The sequence below is a fragment of the Musa acuminata genome, chromosome BXJ1-3, assembly GCF_036884655.1.
Source record: "Musa acuminata AAA Group cultivar baxijiao chromosome BXJ1-3, Cavendish_Baxijiao_AAA, whole genome shotgun sequence".
NCBI classification, from domain to species: Eukaryota; Viridiplantae; Streptophyta; class Magnoliopsida; order Zingiberales; family Musaceae; genus Musa; species Musa acuminata.
Genome location: NC_088329.1, coordinates 46,118,359 through 46,137,734, shown reverse-complemented (window position 1 = coordinate 46,137,734; position 19,376 = coordinate 46,118,359). Strand labels below are relative to the sequence as shown.

Sequence of the window (19,376 nt, the reverse complement as noted above, 5' to 3'; positions counted from 1 at the left end):
AGGACTGGAGAAAATACTACAAGTACCAAAATCACCACATTAAAATTGCTCTGAACGCGATGAAATGGAACAAAACTTTTGGAAAGATCTATTAGCAGAATAAAGCAACACATGCCAAACCTATAAGATGATCAAAGCACCAGATGCCAAATTTATGTGACAAGTAAAAGGGACTAGGAGATGCAGCTCATGCGGTTGAACTAACACGATAAGAATCTTTTAGCACATCTGAGATCACTTGTACAGCTATGAATCTGCACAAAGCAGATGGCAACATTTTGTTGCCACAGATTTGATACCAAAACCATCACACTAAAAGGTAACAGATATATGCCAAAGAGTCAAAACTGAGAAGGAATTGTGATTAGTTGAATTATACCTAACAGCACAGGTACGTACCATTGCTGATGATTCATAAATCAACAATTTTCTCAATACTCCACAATTATCCACGCTTAAGTAATCCTTAACATCCACCAATTCTATTTATTGATTGCACCAAGCTTACATGCACCTGAATTTCCTATCTAAGCTTTGAATAAAGTACCTAAGAGCTTGATCGGGGATTATCACAATAGGGAAGTCTGTTATGGCAACAAAAAAACAAACACAACAAGGAAAATAAAACTCACACCAATTAGCTATACATCCCCCTTCGCATAAAACATCTATTTGTAATTCATTCTTAACACCTATTTGTAACTTCTTATCAGATATGGAAGTCGAGCCATTATCTGATAATAATAATAACAACAACAACAACAATAATAATAATAATAATAATAATAATTTCCTCAAGAAACCTAACAATGGATTCCTCAATAGTCTCAATGCAAGATAAATGAGATCCAGGATTACTATGAGGAAAAAAAAAACACATTGTTATCAATAGAAAACAGAAAAAGCACAGGCAATAGACAACCAAATAGAGAACTGAGATCATAAGAGCAACCTATAGAAGAACAAGGCCTAATTCCGATGGTCTTAGACCATTTCTGATCCGGTAGTTGTACAGATAGTAGTGGAGATGACCGTCGCCAGGTCCAAATTTCAGTTCCTTAAGGACGGCTTCGTTATGCATGACATCAAGAGCATTGAAGACATCATAGTCCTGCTGCTTTGCCACAATTAGAGCGTCGTTCATCAGCTGGAGCAAAGGAGTTTTTGTTGACACATTGTAGAAAGAGTATGCAGCCTTTAAGACCGAGTAATTCGGGTTGTTGAGAATAGAAGCTGGAAGAGTATAGAAGCTGCAAAAGTCTGTGACTTCCTGAGTCTCAGGGCTCACAATCAAGTAACTATCCACCACGTTCTCCAATGGAAGAAGCCAATGCTCCACATCATTCTCATCAAAGTCCGGTGCTACCACAAACTGACTCAAGAACTGCCTTAGAAGCCTGGTTACAGCGGGAACATCACGAAGTTCCATCTTCCTGAAACCCGGGGTCACCGTCGATTCTGGCAACTTGTATAGCCTAATCGTCCGGCTCACAGTCATCCGAGCTCCAAGCCGTGAGAACCCGACATCTATGAGCTTCTTCGGATTCAGAGACCTGTGCCAGTAACGGCAGGTTGTGATAGGAGTCGGGAGGACAACTCCGGCTGTGTACACCGCCTGCCAGATGTTTTCCAGATGGACCCTCCTCGTGACCTCCTTTATCATCACCGGCGCGAGTCGCTTCGATCTCAGCTTCTTGTGGACGCACAAGAAGTTCACCTCTGCCATGCGAACCACATCCTCGCGGACTCTGATCCTGGCGGGCACCCCGGTGATGAAAGCTACGAGCTTTTTGGTTGCCTTCACCCGCACCCCTATATGCCAGGCCTTGAAGTAGCCCGGCGGGTGGAGGGCCCACCGGAGGAACTCCTTGGAGTAGTTGAAGCGGAATAGATTCTCGTCGTCTTCGACGTAGTTGAGGGAGAGGAGATTGTAGACCTCGGTGCAGGTCTGCTCGTCGTCCATGTCGCAGGTGGTCCACTCGTAAGGGGCGGGGAGGTTGTAAGGCTCCGACTTGACGTCCGACAGGGGGGATGGTGGCTCGATCGGGCCCTCGGGGAGGCTGGTGTCGCCGAGATCATTGAATTGACCGACTGGCTGGGTCTCCCAGAAACGGTGGTGCGTGCCAAGTGCGAGGCTTTCCTGGACCTGGCGAGCTAGCGTCTCTACTTCGCTGTCGTCGTTCCCCGCAGCCGGGTTGGAGTCCGAGGGGAGCTTTGAGCCTGGTGAAGGGGTCTGGGCGTCGCCGGGCGGCGCGGATGAGGAGTCGTCGCCAAGCACCATGGCGAAACCTTAGCGGAGTTCGATTGAAACGGAGACTGGACGGGATCGACGGGATGATCAAGGATCAAGATTTAGATCTCGGCGAGGGGAGTCGCGTCTCGACGACACGGAACGGGTCTGGGCTTCTTCGAGGGTTACGAGGTGGCGCAGGTGGGATTCCAGAAATTCCAGGAATTAGGGTTTACGAATGGAAGGTAAGAAATCGATTTATAGGCGTGGGTTGGTCAAAGATGAGCCATTAATTTTACGATATTGAATTTAAATTTCATCTTTGCTATTTATCTTTTGTAAATAATAATAATAATAATAATAATAATAATAATACAGACTCACAGTCTGACACCTTTAGTTATTAGCGTTGGATGCTGACGGCTCTTTAGAAGCTTTCTTACCTCGATGCCACAGAAAATGACTTCTGTGCAATAATATGTGGCCCCTTTTTACTTCTTGCATTGACACGCGAAGTTGGATGACAAAGACCTCATAAACAGGTCATATATATCGAAAGAATCCCAGAAGGGTGATCCTCCCCTCTTTCGTCTGGCCCACAAGGAGCAGCATAACCATACTTGGAGGGGGGCCAACATAGACATTTTTGGCATACTAATAATTCTTATCCTGGATTCAATTAATCATTGAAAGGGTTTATTATGTTTGTGTGCAAAGTTTAAGAATACCACTATATACACTTTGTATATCTACACTCAAAAACCGAAGCAGCGTTTTCCATGAAAAAGTTGATAACCATCCACATAGAGCACTCGAGTATGTAATGAATTGGAAGACTAAATTAACAAAATTTGCAGTAATTCTTAATGGGTGAGCTCAACCTACAGGATCAACAAATTGTCCAAAACCAGCACAATGTCGATGCTATTGATTGCCCACTTGCTCCTATCCATTCTTTTCGACATGCCAGTGGGGAATTTCCTACTCTTACCAATGTTATCAGCCACTCCATGTAGCTGCAATTCAAATCAAGCTCAAAAATATCAATTCAATACTCCATTTAGGGGAAAAACAGACGAGCAGAAATGAAATCAAAACTTGAAAGCCACCACTTTTCTTGTGGCTAGAGCAAACACTTTGCAGATTCTGTCTTTTAACCTACTGCCTAAGATAGTGCAATCATGCAGCATCAGGCTACATTTGATGGAATGCATACAAAAAGCAGTAATCTTAATAGAAAAATTATATCATATCTGAGATGCATCTTGTATTCAGTTTCAATAGATACAATCAATCAAACCAAACATATGTGAATTCAGCAGATGAAACAATCCCTTGAAATGTTTCCTATTTTTATTTTTTACTTTTTGTGTTTGGTGCAGGAATCTAGTTTGTTGACGAGTTATGAAAAAGTACTCTGGTTAAATGTATTAGTAAAGAAGGTAAGAAAAATCAATTGTGGTCATAAACAATGTGAGCCATAAGATCTTTGGCTTATCTGAAAGAGAACTTCGCCGTTGAGAAAGTAGGATGGACAAACCAATTCCATATTGTGCCAAACAGTCGGTAAGAAAAGCTTTCATTGCTTCCATAGCGACAGGTACTCTTTGATTACCCAAGTGAACAACATCACTCTCAATCAAGTCTGCCAATAGCAGTTCTGCGAACTCTAAGCTGATTGCGTCAGTCCAATCCCCCTCTTACTTCATCTGGACCATAAAGATAACATGATCCCCGCTTGATCGAGTCAAAACTTCCTCTGTGTACCGAATTTTGCCTCTTGGGATCACCATCCAGAAGGTAGCCTAAAATAAAATTGTGATTATAACATACAGCCACAAAAAAATAGTATTCTCGAGGGAGAAGATGCCAGATAACCAAAGCGAGGTGGAAGAGGAGTTGATGAAACTTACAATTTTACTAATCTGGACCAGAGTGATTAACTAATTGCAAATTATGTGATTATTCTCTAATATAAGTATTGAAGTTGTTTGTATGTAACAGAAGTTCCAGTATGTGCCCCCAGATATCAGTTGTTGCTATGTTGTCGTTGGTTCCCATACAGATGTCTTCAATAGATCACTAACTTTTTTTAAACAATCTCTACAAAATATTTGCAAGAGGATCTAAGAGAATTGCTTGAAACCAATAATTTTTTTACTTGAAATCTGGCAAACAAAGCTTCAGCCTATTCATAATACTACAACTCTTGCACCCATTTGTAACTTTAAAGGATAATTTATAAACACAGTTTCAAACACTCGTTCAGACACAGCTCCTTTGATTTGGTCAAATGCTCTTCCCAAGGCCAATCAACCCATTTGATGTCGTTAGATTGCCTTTCCAACACCATCCTATTAACTCTTGCCAAAAGATCATGACATTGCTACCTAACTTTTTGTTAACTAATTGATTATTGGCAAAGCGAGTGTGGAACTCATAACTTTATGAGTCCATAAGGAAATAAAACACTGAGTCAAAATCTCTTACCTTATTACATATTTCCTCTATTAGATGGCACAATTGGCATGATCCCAAAGGTTAACATCCATAAGATAGGACTACTAAGAAAATGAGTGATAAAAGATGAGAGATCAAGTGCTGTGAGTACAAATGAAACATTATACAGAAAATATAAGATGGTTGGCACGAGAACATACTGCATTATAAGCATGCAAGAGAGATTGATGCTGTTGGTGCAAGTCTTGCCGAGTTGAGACACCAAGTGTTTCTGCACCCAATATTGTTCTGCTCTCCTTTAACCAATCTACTTTTAGTAGATTGGTTTAATCTCTCTGTTGACATCAGCAGCTTTCATCTTTGATCAGCAGAGATCTATGACATGGCATAATCCAATGAAACACACATACTATATTAAAAAGCACTAGTTACTGAAAAATCAATGAATAAATAACTACCTTAAATATCTCATAAGCAACAACAATAACACTCAAAATTTTGAAGGTCCATATTGCTGACGTTTTATTCAAACAAATTATGACTTGATTTCCTAAGGCATGATACTGTTGTGAGTTCTTGTCTTGGGTTTTACTTTTTGTGGAACATTTTACTTCTGCATCAGAAGCTTTCTTAGATATTCTCAGTTCAAGTCACTAGTTACATTCAACAATCCATTTTATGATAGTGGTTCTCATCTACCATTTTAGGACCTCCTAAAGAATTTTCCACGATTCCCCTTCCTGTATTGCTTCATACATCAGTTCCACTTTGTGTTATAATTTTAGATCCATATAATTTTAGATCCATCCAATACAAGAAAGAATAATTGTATTCCAGGGACTTAAGTACAAGAAATTAAAATTGTCATCCTGATTCACATGGTGAAAAGATAAATAGCAAAAACACTTGCCTTCCTGTAGATAGTAATAAGATTCATGCACCGTAAACAAGGTGAGTTTCTTTTTCACTGAAAGTCTGTTAGCAATCAAAAAATATATACTCTTATTCAAATATCCTGAAACTGATCAACCACGGAAACACACCAGGGATCCTAAGGACCGACTGAAGTAAAAAACAGAAACAATGTCTAAACAATATATGATCTTTGAAAAACAAAGGTAAGATGGATATAGGAACAGATATGGAGATCAAACTTATCGTCGCACTCCACAAGTTTTCAGGCATATAATGTTGGAGATACAGAGTGACAGGCTATCCAATGCCAATTTTGTAAAGTAGCACCAACCACCCAACAACCAATTTATGATCAAGTTTATCCAAAGCATATGCAAATTATGAGAGGGGGCAACAGCCTAGCTCCTAATCACGATAATATCAAGTAAGACCACCGGTAATCTCCGACTGAGGAACCCAGAAAAAGGGCCAGGTCCAAATATTACCAAAAGTTCTGCATCATCGAGTCCAGGTTTAAACTTTAATCTCACAAACTTTCTACTTCTTCTGCTCTGTAGAGCACACAAATAAATAGATTACCATAAGAATAAATCTCAATTACAAGGCATGCCACTGTATCTTACCTCCACACAGAGAAGCAGTCGATGTACACTCGCGCGACAGAGATGCCGAGATCTCACAGTAGTGGCGCTCGTAGCTTTTGAACTACTTCGCCCATTGTTGATGTTACTTGTTCTTTCCTAATTCTTTCATTCACATTTCCACTCGAAGCAGGGTTCGGTTGCCAAAATAAGGACTAATTTATTGATCTAATTAAGTCCAGCGTAGAAGTTGAGTCCACAAATTACAGCAAATCCATTTCTCATTCCAAAACCCTAAACTTAGAAGGTGACTTTGGAGGTCAATGATCTTTGAAATCTACAACTTGTATTAAAATAAATAAAAAAATAATGGTAGATCGTACAAAAGATTCTCGGGGCAGTGCCCTCGTTAAATCTGCACAGACAAAAATTCACAAAAACGAGGTAGATTTTAGCAAGAAACAAAATGAAGAACGGGAAGTGAAACCCTAATCTTAGATCGACCGATCGCAAGCCATTTAGGAATGGAACAAACGCGTGGACAAAAATATCAAGGAAAATGAGATCAATGATAAGCGTAGCCAAAAAAAAAAAAGGAATCCTTGGTTCCAAAATTAAGAATCGTTTCTTACGATTTCACCGCAGAAAAGGCAGCAAACCAAATGGAGCTGAGAGCGAGCGGGGAACGGAACGAATAGACAATGGCGACGATTTATTAATTCTTTTTATGGGTATAGGAAGGAAAGAGGAGGTTGAAGTTTCCAGAATGCAAGGGTCCCACCGAACAAAATCCAGGGCTGTTTCCTGTGTGCCAATCCGATCCGTCCAATAGTGAACAAAGGGTAGAGAACGAAGCATCTGACGGTGGGGCCCAACTCATTACCCAGACGGGAAAATAAGAAGCAGGATGTTAACATGACGCCGTCAACTTAGACCGCATTAACACTGCTCGCACGGCATGGAGAAGAACAAAACGGAGCAGCGTAACGGGAATCATCACATAACCAGAAGAGCTTCGCTGATCGTTCATCGCAGGATCAAAGGAAGAGAGAGAGACTCGAAGCCGAACCCGGTGATCCCGTTTTATTGAACGGGAGAAGCCACAAAGCACAAGCGGGCGTATAAGACGCCTGATCAGGGGAGAGAGAGAGAGAGAGAGAGAGAGAGAGAGGGAGAAAGAGAAAGGCAGCATTTGGTCGATCAAAGCTCGCAGTTTCGATCGCTCACTTCTCCCTCTTGTTCTTCTTGAAGAGTAAAAGAAGACGATTCCAGAGGAAAAGAATTCTGGATACTGCGGTTCTTCCTTCGATTTTCCTTCTTCGATTGTTTTGAGTAAATTTCTGCTGTTAAATTCCATTGGGATTAGGATTGATCGACGGATTTGAAAATATTTGTAGCCTTTGAAGGTATGCATTTCGTCACTGCTTGGTTTTATTAGAAATTGCTGGATGAGTTCTCCTGATTCCTAATCTGTTCTTGATTTCCAGAGTTCCCGGGACCAACTGAGGAGAAGATTGCAGGACTTGATCTTGAGGGTCGTACGATGCTGATGTTCTGATGAAGGCGAGTCCTCCGTTTTGATTCAAGGCTCTCTGAGTACTACTACGCCGTTCTGTTATCAACCAGCAAAGTATGTGATCTTTCCATAACTTAAACAGATGCGTGTTCTCCAAACCTCAGTCGGCATTCCTTTGTTCAATCGTATGCTCCCAACGATCTGTCGTCTTATTCAATCAAATTTGGTGAAATCCCATTGTGAACCGGCGAAATCTGATCATTATTCAGAGGATTGGATTCTGAAACTTGACATGTTCTTCGGGTTTTCTTGCAAGTAGGATCCAAGACCTCCCAGGGACGACCCTTTCAAGATCATTAATGCTGTGATCTCCTTCCTATTTCCCTTTTCGAACTGATTTTCCTTTAGACCTGTTTGGAGTCTTAATTACAATTGGATCAGAGTGGATCAATGTTCATCAGCTTGAATCAAAGGTATGATCTTTTTTTTTTTCCGTGCACAAACCTGAATACTTATAGACGATTGAAATCTGTCTTTTGACATGTAGCCATGTCCTTTTCAACAAATTTTGGTTGTTCTTTCATTTCTGTGATTATTTTGGGACAAAAGAGGAAGCGGTTTCTCTTCATCTTCCGTCTCTATTCCTTGAACGAAAGCTATCCTTTGTTCTCTCATTGTTAACTGATTATGGTAAAACAATTCGGACCAATTTGCTGCTGAAGTGTCTAAACTTCTTCTCTTGCCGCTGAACCCACTAAGATATCTTATTTGTTTCTTTTGTATCATTTCTCTAATTTTCTCCTCTGTTTTCTAAGTCAGTTTTTTACTGTAGAATCGAAACAGAAGAAGATCAAGAAATGTCAATGGTGGCAGTGATCCTTGACTATTATTATGCATCCCAGTTCATTGGCAATTCTTTTTCTTCGAATTAGTTCATTTGATGTACTCTGTTATTACAGGTCGTGTTTCCTCTCTCTCTCTCTCTCTCTCTCTCTCTCTCTCTCTCTCTCTCTCTTTGTTCGCTGTCATAGGTTCAATTAATCACGTTTCTAATATTGATGGGGAAGGATCAAACATGAATGTTCGGATGTATTACTCGATCGAATAAGAGGACATGTAAGAATGTACTTAAAGGTCATGTTTTTTATTGGATTTTCCTCGTATCTCATCTTTCTTCTCCTCCTCCCTTTGCAATCGTTCATTCTTTATTTCTACATGTTAATCATCTAAACGAGCAGTCATCGTCTTCCTTCGCCTTCCCTCTAAATCCAAATGCGAAGGAAACGGGAGAATGATGCTCATGGGTACATGGTTGGCACGTGCAGGAGATGGAAAGCAAGCCAACTGGGAATCATCACCGCGTGCGAGGCACGGGAAGAGGCGGAGGAGCAGTTGAAGCATTACCTAATAGCAGCAACCACAACGAGAGTCTACCGACGCCGCCGGAGTTGCTGTTGCAGTGGGGGAGCCGTAAGCGGCTACGGTGCATCAAGTTCCAGCACAAGGACAACGATGCCGCCACCGGCAACCAGCCTACCGCTACCACTGCAGCCGCCGCTCGCGCCGACCGTGCTCTTCGAAGAGCCACCTCGGCCCCCTACAAACAGGCGCTCAGGTACCCTTCTCCCTCCCGTCTCGTTTAGCATTTGAAATCTTCAGAGATATCTATTTGATATTACAGTGGCCTCTTATCTCCGTGGTGGGTCATTCCCCGCTGTGTTTCGGATGGGAAACACTACCGTGCCCTTCGGTGGCACGTCTTGTCTTGTCGTCATCTATTGCTTGTCGCAACCCAACCGCGAGGGCGGAAGGCGACTCACGTGCCGCTGGCACGTGAGAGAACCCACGGCTAATCATACTTTTCTTCCGTGTCCCAGATCTGTTTCTCGGGACGGGACAGCGACGACCGGGTCTTTTGCTGTTCTTCCCGGTCCAAGCTTCCCAATCAGTATCCTAATTTCCTTGTAGATTCATATGATACGGGAAGTAATAAAAGACAAAAACATTTAAGAAAATTTCGATGTTAAAATTAAAAAAAAAAAACTCAAGTGACAATCATATTTTTATTTAATTTCCATGCGTCGGCACAAGAATCCCTGCCGTGCCAACCACGCAAGCCACTGCTACTGGCAGTCGCACCTGCCCGGCCACTTGTCACAGATGGGCCTGGGTGAGTGAGCCAGCCGGTGCCGTCTGATTGGTTCACGCTGTACGTGCATGCACCATCGTTCCACCTGCATCTCATGTCAAGGATGCAGGAGGGCAAGCCTACAATCAATGGGTCACGTTTAAACACTCCTTCCTCCCTGTCTCTCTCGCTCTCTCTCTCACGGGACCACCGGCATTTCCCCCCACATCGGCAATTCCTCAACCTTCTCCCAGAATAAGCCGACAGCAGTCAGGCAGGGACAATAGGCTTTCGTATGCAATACCTGTCCGTCAGGTTGGTCGATCACTTTATTGCTTCGTTAACACATGTTTCTGTTCTCTCCTTTTTCTAATTAGGAATAATTTGGAGGCGACAGAGGCAGCTGCTATCAGAGGCAAACGTGGAGTGACATCGCCGGAGAGGGAGAGGGAGAGGGGCGTGGAAGCCGGGGGATCGGCGTCGATGGATGGGGCTCAGAAGGCGGCAGCGTGGCCTAAGCTGGCTCTGTCGCTGACGAACAAGGAGAAGGAAGAGGACTTTTTGGTCTTCAAGGGTTCCAAACTTCCCCAGCGCCCCAAGAAGCGGGCCAAGCTCCTTCAGCGGACCATCAACGTAAGCTCGCCACTCTTCTTCTCCCCATCGTTACTAACTTTTTGGTGTCGAGCAAATCAATTACTCTTATATAATACGTATAGGGCAATACAATACTTAGAGTTTTCTTATAAAGAGGATTCTGTTGGGAAAGGAAAGATGGAAACTTTTTCAGCTTTTCTAAAAGATTATGACTTACCCATTCTCCTACCTGCAATGTCATTTGTAGTACGACATGGAGCCCACTTCTTGTCTCATACGCACACGGGTAGTTGGTGCCAAGCGCAAGAAAAGAATTTTTCGTTATCATTGGTATGACATGGGAGTGGTAGTTATCTGTCTTTAGACTGAACAGTGAGCGTTGGGCGGAAAATTTAGGTGGTTTGGTAAACGTGCCAAGGTTTTGACTTCGTGAAAGGCCCATGAGAGTGGGTGGGGACGAGAGCATTGGAAAATTGACTTGTTAATTTATCCGGGATTCTTTTTTCCCATTTTGACAGTACGGGAGAGAGCTTCTAGTGATGTTCATAGTCGTTCATCGCCTCTCTGGGCGAGCTTCTGGACTATTATACATCTATATGATAGCTGATGTGCATTATTGGGAGAAATCATGTTCTCCATAGAGAATTTAAAGTTTAGTGGATGAGCAGAGCAGTGATTAAGGATTTGAAATAGAAAACAAAGATACCAACAAGTAATACAGTGCATAATATAATACGGTATTTAGGCCAATGCTTGAAGAGTATGTAAATCCATTTTCAAATGCACTCTTTTGTCATATGCCATTCTTTTCTTTTTAAGGTCTTCTTTTATCAAAGAGATGTGGATTTCTCCATATTACCCTATCACTATATAACAAAAAAAAAAGTGCTTCAATCGCTCCCATTGCTTTCGTTGTTCAAGGGTTGGAACTTTTAAAAGTGCGAGGATGTTGTTCGAAGCTGGTGAATATATGTGGATTGGCTGTGAAGCCAAGATGACTTTATGCATGAAAGTGGTGAGGATTGATCCTTTCTCTTTCCAAGAGAAAGGAATCAGAATACAAGGGGAAGTGGAAAATAGGAACCATTGTTATCTTTTTATGATAGTGTGCATTTGCAGAAAAGCTACTTCTCCTCATCATAGTTTAAAATGACAAATGGAAAAATTTTGAAATCATGCAACTGTAGCAGTGTGTGTGTGTTTTCAAATAATATTGGCAAATTTTTGAACAAAAAAAAGTTGGTTCAACTGTACCTTGTTTAAAAATTGCTAGTCTGTTCTCCATGACAGTTTAATCATTTTTGTTTAGCACATCTAATTGGTAAGAACAGTATGATTTAATCGGCAAGTTTTGGTGCATGATTGGTCCGTGATGGCACCAATCTTCCTTGCAGCTTATCTAAATCAAATACATGAAGTGTATTATAGATGTGTTTTGTTTCCTTGGCTATATTAGAATGTTGTAAGCTCTAGTGACCCATGGTCCATACGCTAAAGGCATGAGCTTCTCTCATTTGGCTAAAATCACCGCCAATCTTTTGTGGTGAAATGAAGGCCCATCAACTTAGCTCTTTGATCTAGATTTATTATAGTCTCACAAAGTCCTCAGCTGGGTAAAGTTAGTTCTCTCCATTTTTCTAGGATGTCTTTGTATACAATATGTGCACAGTCCCCAAAATGGGTAAATCTAAGGATAAGCAATGACTGGTATTGCAGATTAGGAGCTAACTGAAATAACATAATACAAGTAGTTGGCCGATGCTTGTAGAATGTGTAACAACATTTATGAATTCACTCTTTTCTCATATCCCTTTTTGTCTTTTGGTTGTAGTCTTGTATTGCAATGCAGATTAGGAGCTAAACAAAACTTTATTAACTTTTTTATGTTGCCCATAAAAAAGTTCCACTCTTTCAAGAAAGGAATACCTAAAGGTCCTAAACATTCATTTATCGTTCTATCTCAGTTATCTCATGGTGCATATTCTGTGCTTGTAGAGTATACACATTTAGTTGTCTTGATTCCTTTTCCTAAAATATTTCTCCTTTGGCTTTATTTAATACTGGGAATGCATAATTATCAAAATTTGAAGATGTAAATGTTATCATGGGGACTCATAAGTTTTTAGCTTATTTTTGCCTTTAATTAGTCACCTACATTGGACGCTTCTTTTAGAGCATTCAGCATGAGTTTTTAAGACACTTTCATATTGCTGTAAGGCCATTAGCTTCGCTGGAAACAGTAAATGCCAGTCTTTTCTTTTAAAGGTTTTTTCCTGCAGATCTTTGGATTCATCCAAACCTAAAAGGCTCTATTTATTTAAAAAACGAGAAATTTCAATTCCTCCCATTGCTTGCATTGGTTGAGGTTGGAACTATAAAAAGTTTGAGAATCATGTTACAAGCTTTGAATATATGCCACGCTTTTGTATAATTTGATTTACAGACAAGAATTGCTTCAATCTCTTGGAAACAGAAAGGAATCTGAGTACGGAGGAAAAATGGATACTGGGAAGCATTGTTCTCTTTTTATGGTAGTGTGCATATATGCCAGAGAATATTTCTCATTTTAGTTTCATATTATCAGAATTCATGAGAGTGTAGCAAGGTGGTTCCTTTTTTTGAATAACAATGGACAATGGTGAAGTTTTGGACAGACAGATTTGGATAAGTTCTTGTGACCCTCTGGTATCTCATCAGCAATGTGGCTCTAACAGGTTGCATACCATGTTGCCATGAAGGGACATTGCGTAAAACTGCGTACCTTTGGTAATTGTTAGTATGTGCTTGTCTGTTCCAGTTTAATAATGATTATTTAACACATTTAATTAGTTAAAAGAAAGTATGATTCATTTGGCAAGCAGGTGCACAACTGGGCTGTGGTGTAACCGGTCTTTCGTGTGATGTCTCTGAGTCAACTGAAGTCAGTGTCTTTTAGATGTGTTCTGTTTTCCAGGCTGTGTTCGAATGTAGGAGGCTCTGATGACCCATGGCCCATACTTGAAAGCAATTCTCTCACTCGAGTGCAACCCTTGACAATCTTTTGCCACTAGCTAGAGATCCATTAATTTAGCACTTCTTTCCAGATCTATCATATAGGCCACAAGTCCTTCGCCAACTGAAATCCATTCTCTTTTTTTTTTTAATTTCTTTATGTACTGTATATGTCCGTTCCAAATCGGTAAAGGCAAGGATGAACAACTTGTATGCATTGATGTTGTTCAGATGCATCATCCCGTCATACTTGAGCTTTTTCCTCTGGATGCAACATGTAGAGCCCATGATGCATTCCTTTATCTTCACAGATTTGCTTATTTGTATAAACTTAGAAACACAAACAATTACTCCTCAATATAAAATACCATAGTGACAGTCGAAGCACCTCTTACTATTATGATTAAGATTCTACGTGGTGGGTATTACACTGATAGTCTCAACACTTTGGTAGTATAACTTGAAGGCTACATATTTTGTTCTTTGATTGTCTTTTCTCATATTTTTAGTTCTTGACATTAAATTCTTTTGCACATTTTCTGAAAAAGCTGGTGAGCCCGGGGGCATGGCTTTGTGATCTGACCTTAGACCGGTATGAAGTCCGAGAAAAGAAGATCTCAAAGAAGGTTTGTAATTTCTCTTAACATAATGCTAGCAAATAGAGAATTTAGATAAATGAGCAATGATTTATTTAATAGATAAATGCAGCATCTTCAAACCTGTTCTTATCTTTTCTTGTTTCACAGAAGCCACGGGGTTTAAAGGCGATGGGAAACATGGAAAGTGACTCGGAATAGCAGATAAGGAGGCTGAGCGAACAACGAAAGAATAACCAAGAGATCAAAGTCATATAAGAGGGTGGTGATACACATGAGTTGTTCGAAGTCTAGGGTACGGATGTTTCATCCTGTTAAAAGATGAGGTGAAGAGTAAAAGGAAAGTAGGAGCAACTAGTGAAATTTTTTATGGATCTAACCCTTGTGCAAAGAGAAACATGCTCACAGCAGTCGTGTTATAACACTAGAAAATGCGGATATAGGATCTGCAATTCTTTCTCTATTCGACTTTGTTATTTCTTTTTTTGGTTAATGAAACTATCCGGATTGAAGAGATGCTATGGGTATTGAATTAGATTGCTGGATGGTCAGGTCGTGGTCGGCCAGCTTGAGCTGCACGGCTCATGTTTTTAAACTTTTTTTATTCCCAGCTTGGCTACTAGTCTTCCTCTGTCAAATGTGTTATCTCTGCAGGAGGTTGAGGAGCAGGTGACATATGCTTCAAATCAGATTGCCTGGAAGCCGTGATGATTTGTATGTAATAGAACGACATCTCCTCCTTGGTATTTACGCAATGTCTGTAAAGACATCAATAATGCTGGCTGATTCTGTGGATGTCAGTCAATTTTGTAGCCCTCCCTTTCTCATGCCATTCAGGCAAGTGTTTTTTTTGGTGATCGATGTATTTTTGGGGACTAATTATTGTCCCAGCTGATTAATTGAATAGCTTTTTATTGCCAAAAAAAAAAGAAAAAGAAAAATGCTTCGAATGCTATTGATTTCAGTGATTCGAGTAGGGATCGTTAGGCAAGGATTTGCTGGTGGGTCACGGGAGCAATCAGCTCGTAAGGCATGCCACCGTGTGCAGACTCTTGCCGTCAGCATCGGCAGGGACAAGGACACAAGCACAGTGACTACAACAATGTGCCAGAAGCCCATAATAGTGAGGCCATCGTCAAACACGCAGTGGTTGCCAAGCGCATGATGACCATCAGCAGAGGGTCGAGGAAAGAGAAAGCAGCCTTCTTCCAAAGCCACCATCGCATCGTACTTTACTCGATGACACTTGAACCTCCTCTCGTGTTCTGTAGCCCGAAGAGCATAGATGCTGTCGTGGCTGGAATCTTGCATCACATGGTGCAAAGGGAGGAATCGTGCGAGGTGACGGTGACCGATCGGTGCTTTACACATAGTATCACAGGCATTCTCCATCCACCCATGTCTTTCTTTCTTTCTTTCTGATACTGTTGCAAATCATGGCTTCTTCCGGTGCAAGTTGCGACATCGAGTTTCTGAGGACGATGGTAATTTTTTGTCAGATTTTCTTTGTTTCACATGCACAAACACAAGTTTGCTAAGAGAGGAGGAGGTGTCCATTACCCTTGCCAACGCTTTGCTCAGCCCTCCCTCCAGCTCACTTATGTGAAATCTACAGTGTACGTACGTATGTACACAGTGAGCCTAAGAAATTATTGGGCCATCATCCATCGTGAATGATTCAGGGGGGAACAGTCCTCGTTGCAGGAGATGGCAGCCGCCGCCTTTTCCTTGCATGAAAACCATTTACACACACAAAACAAATCACATACATGTCTCGTTCCACCCAATTCATCTTCAACAAATTGTGTTCGTAGCGTTTGGACCCTTTTTCCTGCATGACCGACCGACCCAATAATCTCTCAGCACGTAGAAACGAATGATCTTACAAACACACTGACTTCCCTCTGCCTGTCGTCCGTCCGTCCACCCCCCACCCCCAGCTGTTCACACGATGCGATGCGATGCGATGCGATGCTCGCTGTCGCATTATCGGCTTCCAATTATGCGGAAAATAATGTTGATGTGCACCAGTTTTGGTGGGTATTTCATTAAATAAAGAACCATATTAGCCACCGATAAAGTACAGCTGTCGCCAGCTGTCGGGTCGGATCGGATCGGATCGGGCAGCCACCTGCTCCGCTACCTGACTCCTCTTGGCTATAAATAGTCCCCCCACCCATCCATCACCGCCGACCCTGTTTCACGGACTCGCTTACGCTCCTCTGTCTCGCCCCCCGCCCCGCCCGAAACCCTATCTCAAGAAATAGAGCTTCGTCTGGCAATGGCGGGCTTAGAAGGCAAATCCCTCGTGGTTTTCGTCGCTGCCGTGGTTGCCGCCGCCTTCCTGGCCGGAGGAGCCGTCGCCGCCGATGCTCCGGCCCCGAGCCCCACCTCCGCCGCCGGCGGCCTCTCCCCGCCGCTAGCCATCGCCCTGCTCGCATCCTCCGTCGCCCTCCTCCTGGGATCCCTCCGCCATTGAGGGATCTGCTGCGTGGTCTCGGTTCACGGGTCGTCGTTAGGGTTTTTGTTTCAGTGATATTGATGGCGATGGTGGTGATATATAAATTATGATGGGAGTCTGGTGTGAGCCTGTAGATATGATGACACTTTGGTGGTTGCTGAGATCGATGCATTATTATTATTGATTGTTCTGCTTGTTTTCATTTGTTTTTCTTTTTTTTGTCATTGATGTTCTTGATTTGTTGGTGAGCTTTTTATTGTGCTTTTGATGGATTGCTGGTCTGTGATTTGGGTTTGATGGCTGGAAATTCTAAGCGTCCTCCTTGTCTCTGTTCTTGAAATGTGAGTTGGCTGTATCGCTGCTGATGAATGATATGGGTGGTGTGGTCGGGATGGTTGTGAGACAGAGGAGAAGAGACTTGCCGATTCACTTTCTCCTCTTTAATGACGACACAAATTAGTAAAACCCTATGTTAATACCATCAAATCATTTGCACGTCCAACCGATCCGATCTATGAGATGGTAAAATTTGCATCCGATGATGGCAGCACCATCGTTGTGCCTGAGACCGAGGACAAAAGCTGGCGACAGGACATGGCGATCGGTGGTGCCTCTTTACCAGCACCGCATGTGGTGGTGACCGACCTGATCGCCGAAAGGGTGATGAGGTGGAGGCCCTCCAGCATTTCGAGCTTGAAGATTGGAGGAGGACGATGCCATGGCATCCCATCTTTGTTGCTCTGCCAGCCCGAAAGGAAAGGAGAAAGGCATCTTCGCGGTAATAAAGACGGTGCCGTACTAGTTTCCGATGCGTGGGATGTCGGAGGGCATGACGATGCAGTCAGTCAGTCAGTCAGTCAGTGTTCCCCTCTTCTCATGTACTCAAAGTGTGGACTTTTGCTACACAATGAAGCAATCATTACAGTGACTTAGTTGGTCTGCAATCAACTGTAAGTAAATTAGTAGTAAAACCATCTCGATCACCAAAATGATTCTGCTGGTGTGCAACCAACCACCTTTTAGTTGGTCTGCAATCCAATTAGAAGGGCTTTTTTTTCTTTCTTTCTTTCTTTCTTTCAACACCTCATCGACAACCAACAACGACTGTCAAAGTGAGTGCCCACCACAAACCAACCATTGGACACTCACCTAATCCTTTTTTTACTTAAAATAAACAGAAGATGAGACTGGCATTGGCATGGAGAATTGAAGGCCTAATGGCCACTATTATTTGTTATCATGAATGAAAGAAAGTGCCATCTTCTGCTTTACCATTAAAAACCAATGGGGCTGGTGACAGCTGCAGTTGGTGTGTCATTTTGGTCCCTTCCCAGTATACTTTTTTTTTTTGTTCATTCTTAGTTAGATTTCTTTAGGGAAATCAAACCTTTAACCTATCCCATATATATTCTAATTGTCTGACATGTAGGTGATGTTCACTTTAAAATATGTTTCGGATCAAAAAGGTATCGAGACAACAACACTCCTCTAATACTTAAATTAATGAGGCTGTTGAGGATTGGGGGTCTAAGCACCCAAGGTAAATGACATATATTACATGAGCTAGCTAGAGTAAAAACTATCATTGAGAACAAAACTAAGGTGCATTTCAGTGGGATGGTGATGAATATCGAGAACTATTACATATATCCTTTAGTCATCGATCGTCTGATCATATGTCAAATCCAAGGGGCTACGGAGTATCGATCCATCGGGTTAGCTTTCCCATTAACATTATGTGGTTGATCTTATAGGGCAAGTCCACATCCTCGTCAAAACCACATTGCTATCTTCCTAATGTTGAGTCCCCACCTAACATATTGATCTGAGTGGTGACAAAAGTAATTTTACTTTTCTATGATTTTCTTGAAAGGTACACATAGTTTTTACTTTTTTAATTTAGTGCCTTCTTGTTTTTTGTAATCTCTATAATGCCCCTCACCTTTGAGTGTCTACCTTCGAATAATGACAAGATGAGGGATGAGGAAGGGAACATGAAGATCAAAGAGGACAAGGAGAAGGATGGGGTGGTCGCTAATGACACTAAAGGAGACGAGACAAGGGCCTCCAAAGGGGGTTAGAAGCAAGGGAAAAGTCGGGATTGAGGCTATGGACGTCATGGACCGTGACAAGAGGTTAGCCCCGCCTCCTCGACTTCGACTTCGTTGTATGCCTACCCTCCACATCACCTTGATGACTAGAGTGCAATGCTTCGTTGTTGGATGACTTAAAGAGATCAACGAGTAGGAGAGAGGCAATTATGAGAGGTATAGCAGACATCACGGGAAGGCGAGGGAGAAGCCTTTCATGGCACAGTTGGTGGTGAAACTAAGGGGGCAAAACAACAAGTGGGTTTGCGTAGTTGATGTCTAGCAAGATTGGCCATGTAGGGGAGAAAGGAAGGGAAAACCTTTCATAGCCACCTCCTTCGCCTCAACGTCTTTCCCTTTTCGAGATCAAATAGTCGTGATACACAAAGAAGGCCTAATGACCGACATGATACAACAACAAGGACCATTATGAGTATAGAAAAAAAAAAAAACACCAAATGGGATAAGTAAGAACTTCAGGAACCTTTCAAAAAAGAAAATTCAAGAAAACCACCCTAAAATGTTAACAAACATACAAGTATGAGAAATTACTCTACACATGGTTACAGATCCATAACATTTAGCAATATTGATCAACATTACTGTTTTTTCATTAATTGTTGTGATTCCTGATAAACCAATTTCATACCGACAGAAATAATTTTCGAAATCGATATCGGACTGATGCTCCAAAGCGCCTTCTTGACATAATCGTCAAAGCCTTGGAACAATATAACACTGAAGATCCATGCACCACAACAAATCCAGACTCATCTTCTTTCGACACGGACGACTCAAATTGGATACTTGGAAT

General features: G+C 41.9%; 2 protein-coding genes and 1 long non-coding RNA gene across 10 annotated transcripts; 1 reads left to right on the top strand and 2 right to left on the bottom strand.

The window, feature by feature from the left end:
- Positions 1–768: 768 nt before the first annotated feature.
- LOC135635612 (glycylpeptide N-tetradecanoyltransferase 1-like) lies at positions 769–2,469 on the bottom strand. Its single transcript, XM_065146815.1, has one exon. It carries the CDS (start codon positions 2,279–2,281, stop codon positions 953–955), a length of 1,329 nt encoding a protein of 442 aa, XP_065002887.1. The 5' UTR covers positions 2,282–2,469; the 3' UTR covers positions 769–952.
- A 511-nt stretch (positions 2,470–2,980) lies between these two features.
- Positions 2,981–6,903, bottom strand: LOC103979671 (uncharacterized). Of its 5 annotated transcripts, none has more exons than XR_010495682.1 (3): positions 6,819–6,903; positions 4,891–6,601; positions 2,981–4,035 (listed from the first exon to the last, which is right to left on the bottom strand). It is a non-coding gene; the product is annotated as an uncharacterized LOC103979671 (long non-coding RNA). The 5 variants fall into 5 exon arrangements; XR_010495684.1 differs by having other exon boundaries at positions 2,981–3,246; positions 3,771–4,035; positions 4,891–6,889; XR_010495683.1 differs by having other exon boundaries at positions 4,891–6,156; positions 6,229–6,889.
- A 319-nt stretch (positions 6,904–7,222) lies between these two features.
- Positions 7,223–14,527, top strand: LOC135635618 (uncharacterized). Of its 4 annotated transcripts, none has more exons than XM_065146846.1 (7): positions 7,223–7,592; positions 7,674–7,816; positions 8,535–8,661; positions 9,028–9,317; positions 10,208–10,463; positions 13,964–14,041; positions 14,162–14,527. In XM_065146846.1, the coding sequence occupies exons 4-7, from the start codon at positions 9,031–9,033 to the stop codon at positions 14,210–14,212; spliced, it is 672 nt and encodes a 223-aa protein (XP_065002918.1). In that variant the 5' UTR covers positions 7,223–7,592; positions 7,674–7,816; positions 8,535–8,661; positions 9,028–9,030; the 3' UTR covers positions 14,213–14,527. The 4 variants fall into 4 exon arrangements, with proteins under 4 accessions (XP_065002918.1, XP_065002900.1, XP_065002909.1 ...); XM_065146828.1 differs by having other exon boundaries at positions 7,674–8,175; XM_065146837.1 differs by lacking the exon at positions 8,535–8,661 and having other exon boundaries at positions 7,674–8,175.
- Positions 14,528–19,376: the final 4,849 nt, after the last annotated feature.

Coding starts and splice junctions, on each gene's coding strand:
- LOC135635618 (XM_065146846.1), top strand. CDS start 9,031: ATGGAAAGCAAGCCAACTGGGAATCATCACCGCGTGCGAGGCACGGGA. Junction 10,464..13,963: donor TCCTTCAGCGGACCATCAAC/GTAAGCTCGCCA, acceptor TTTCTGAAAAAG/CTGGTGAGCCCGGGGGCATG. Junction 14,042..14,161: donor AAAAGAAGATCTCAAAGAAG/GTTTGTAATTTC, acceptor CTTGTTTCACAG/AAGCCACGGGGTTTAAAGGC.
- LOC135635612 (XM_065146815.1), bottom strand. CDS start 2,281: ATGGTGCTTGGCGACGACTCCTCATCCGCGCCGCCCGGCGACGCCCAG.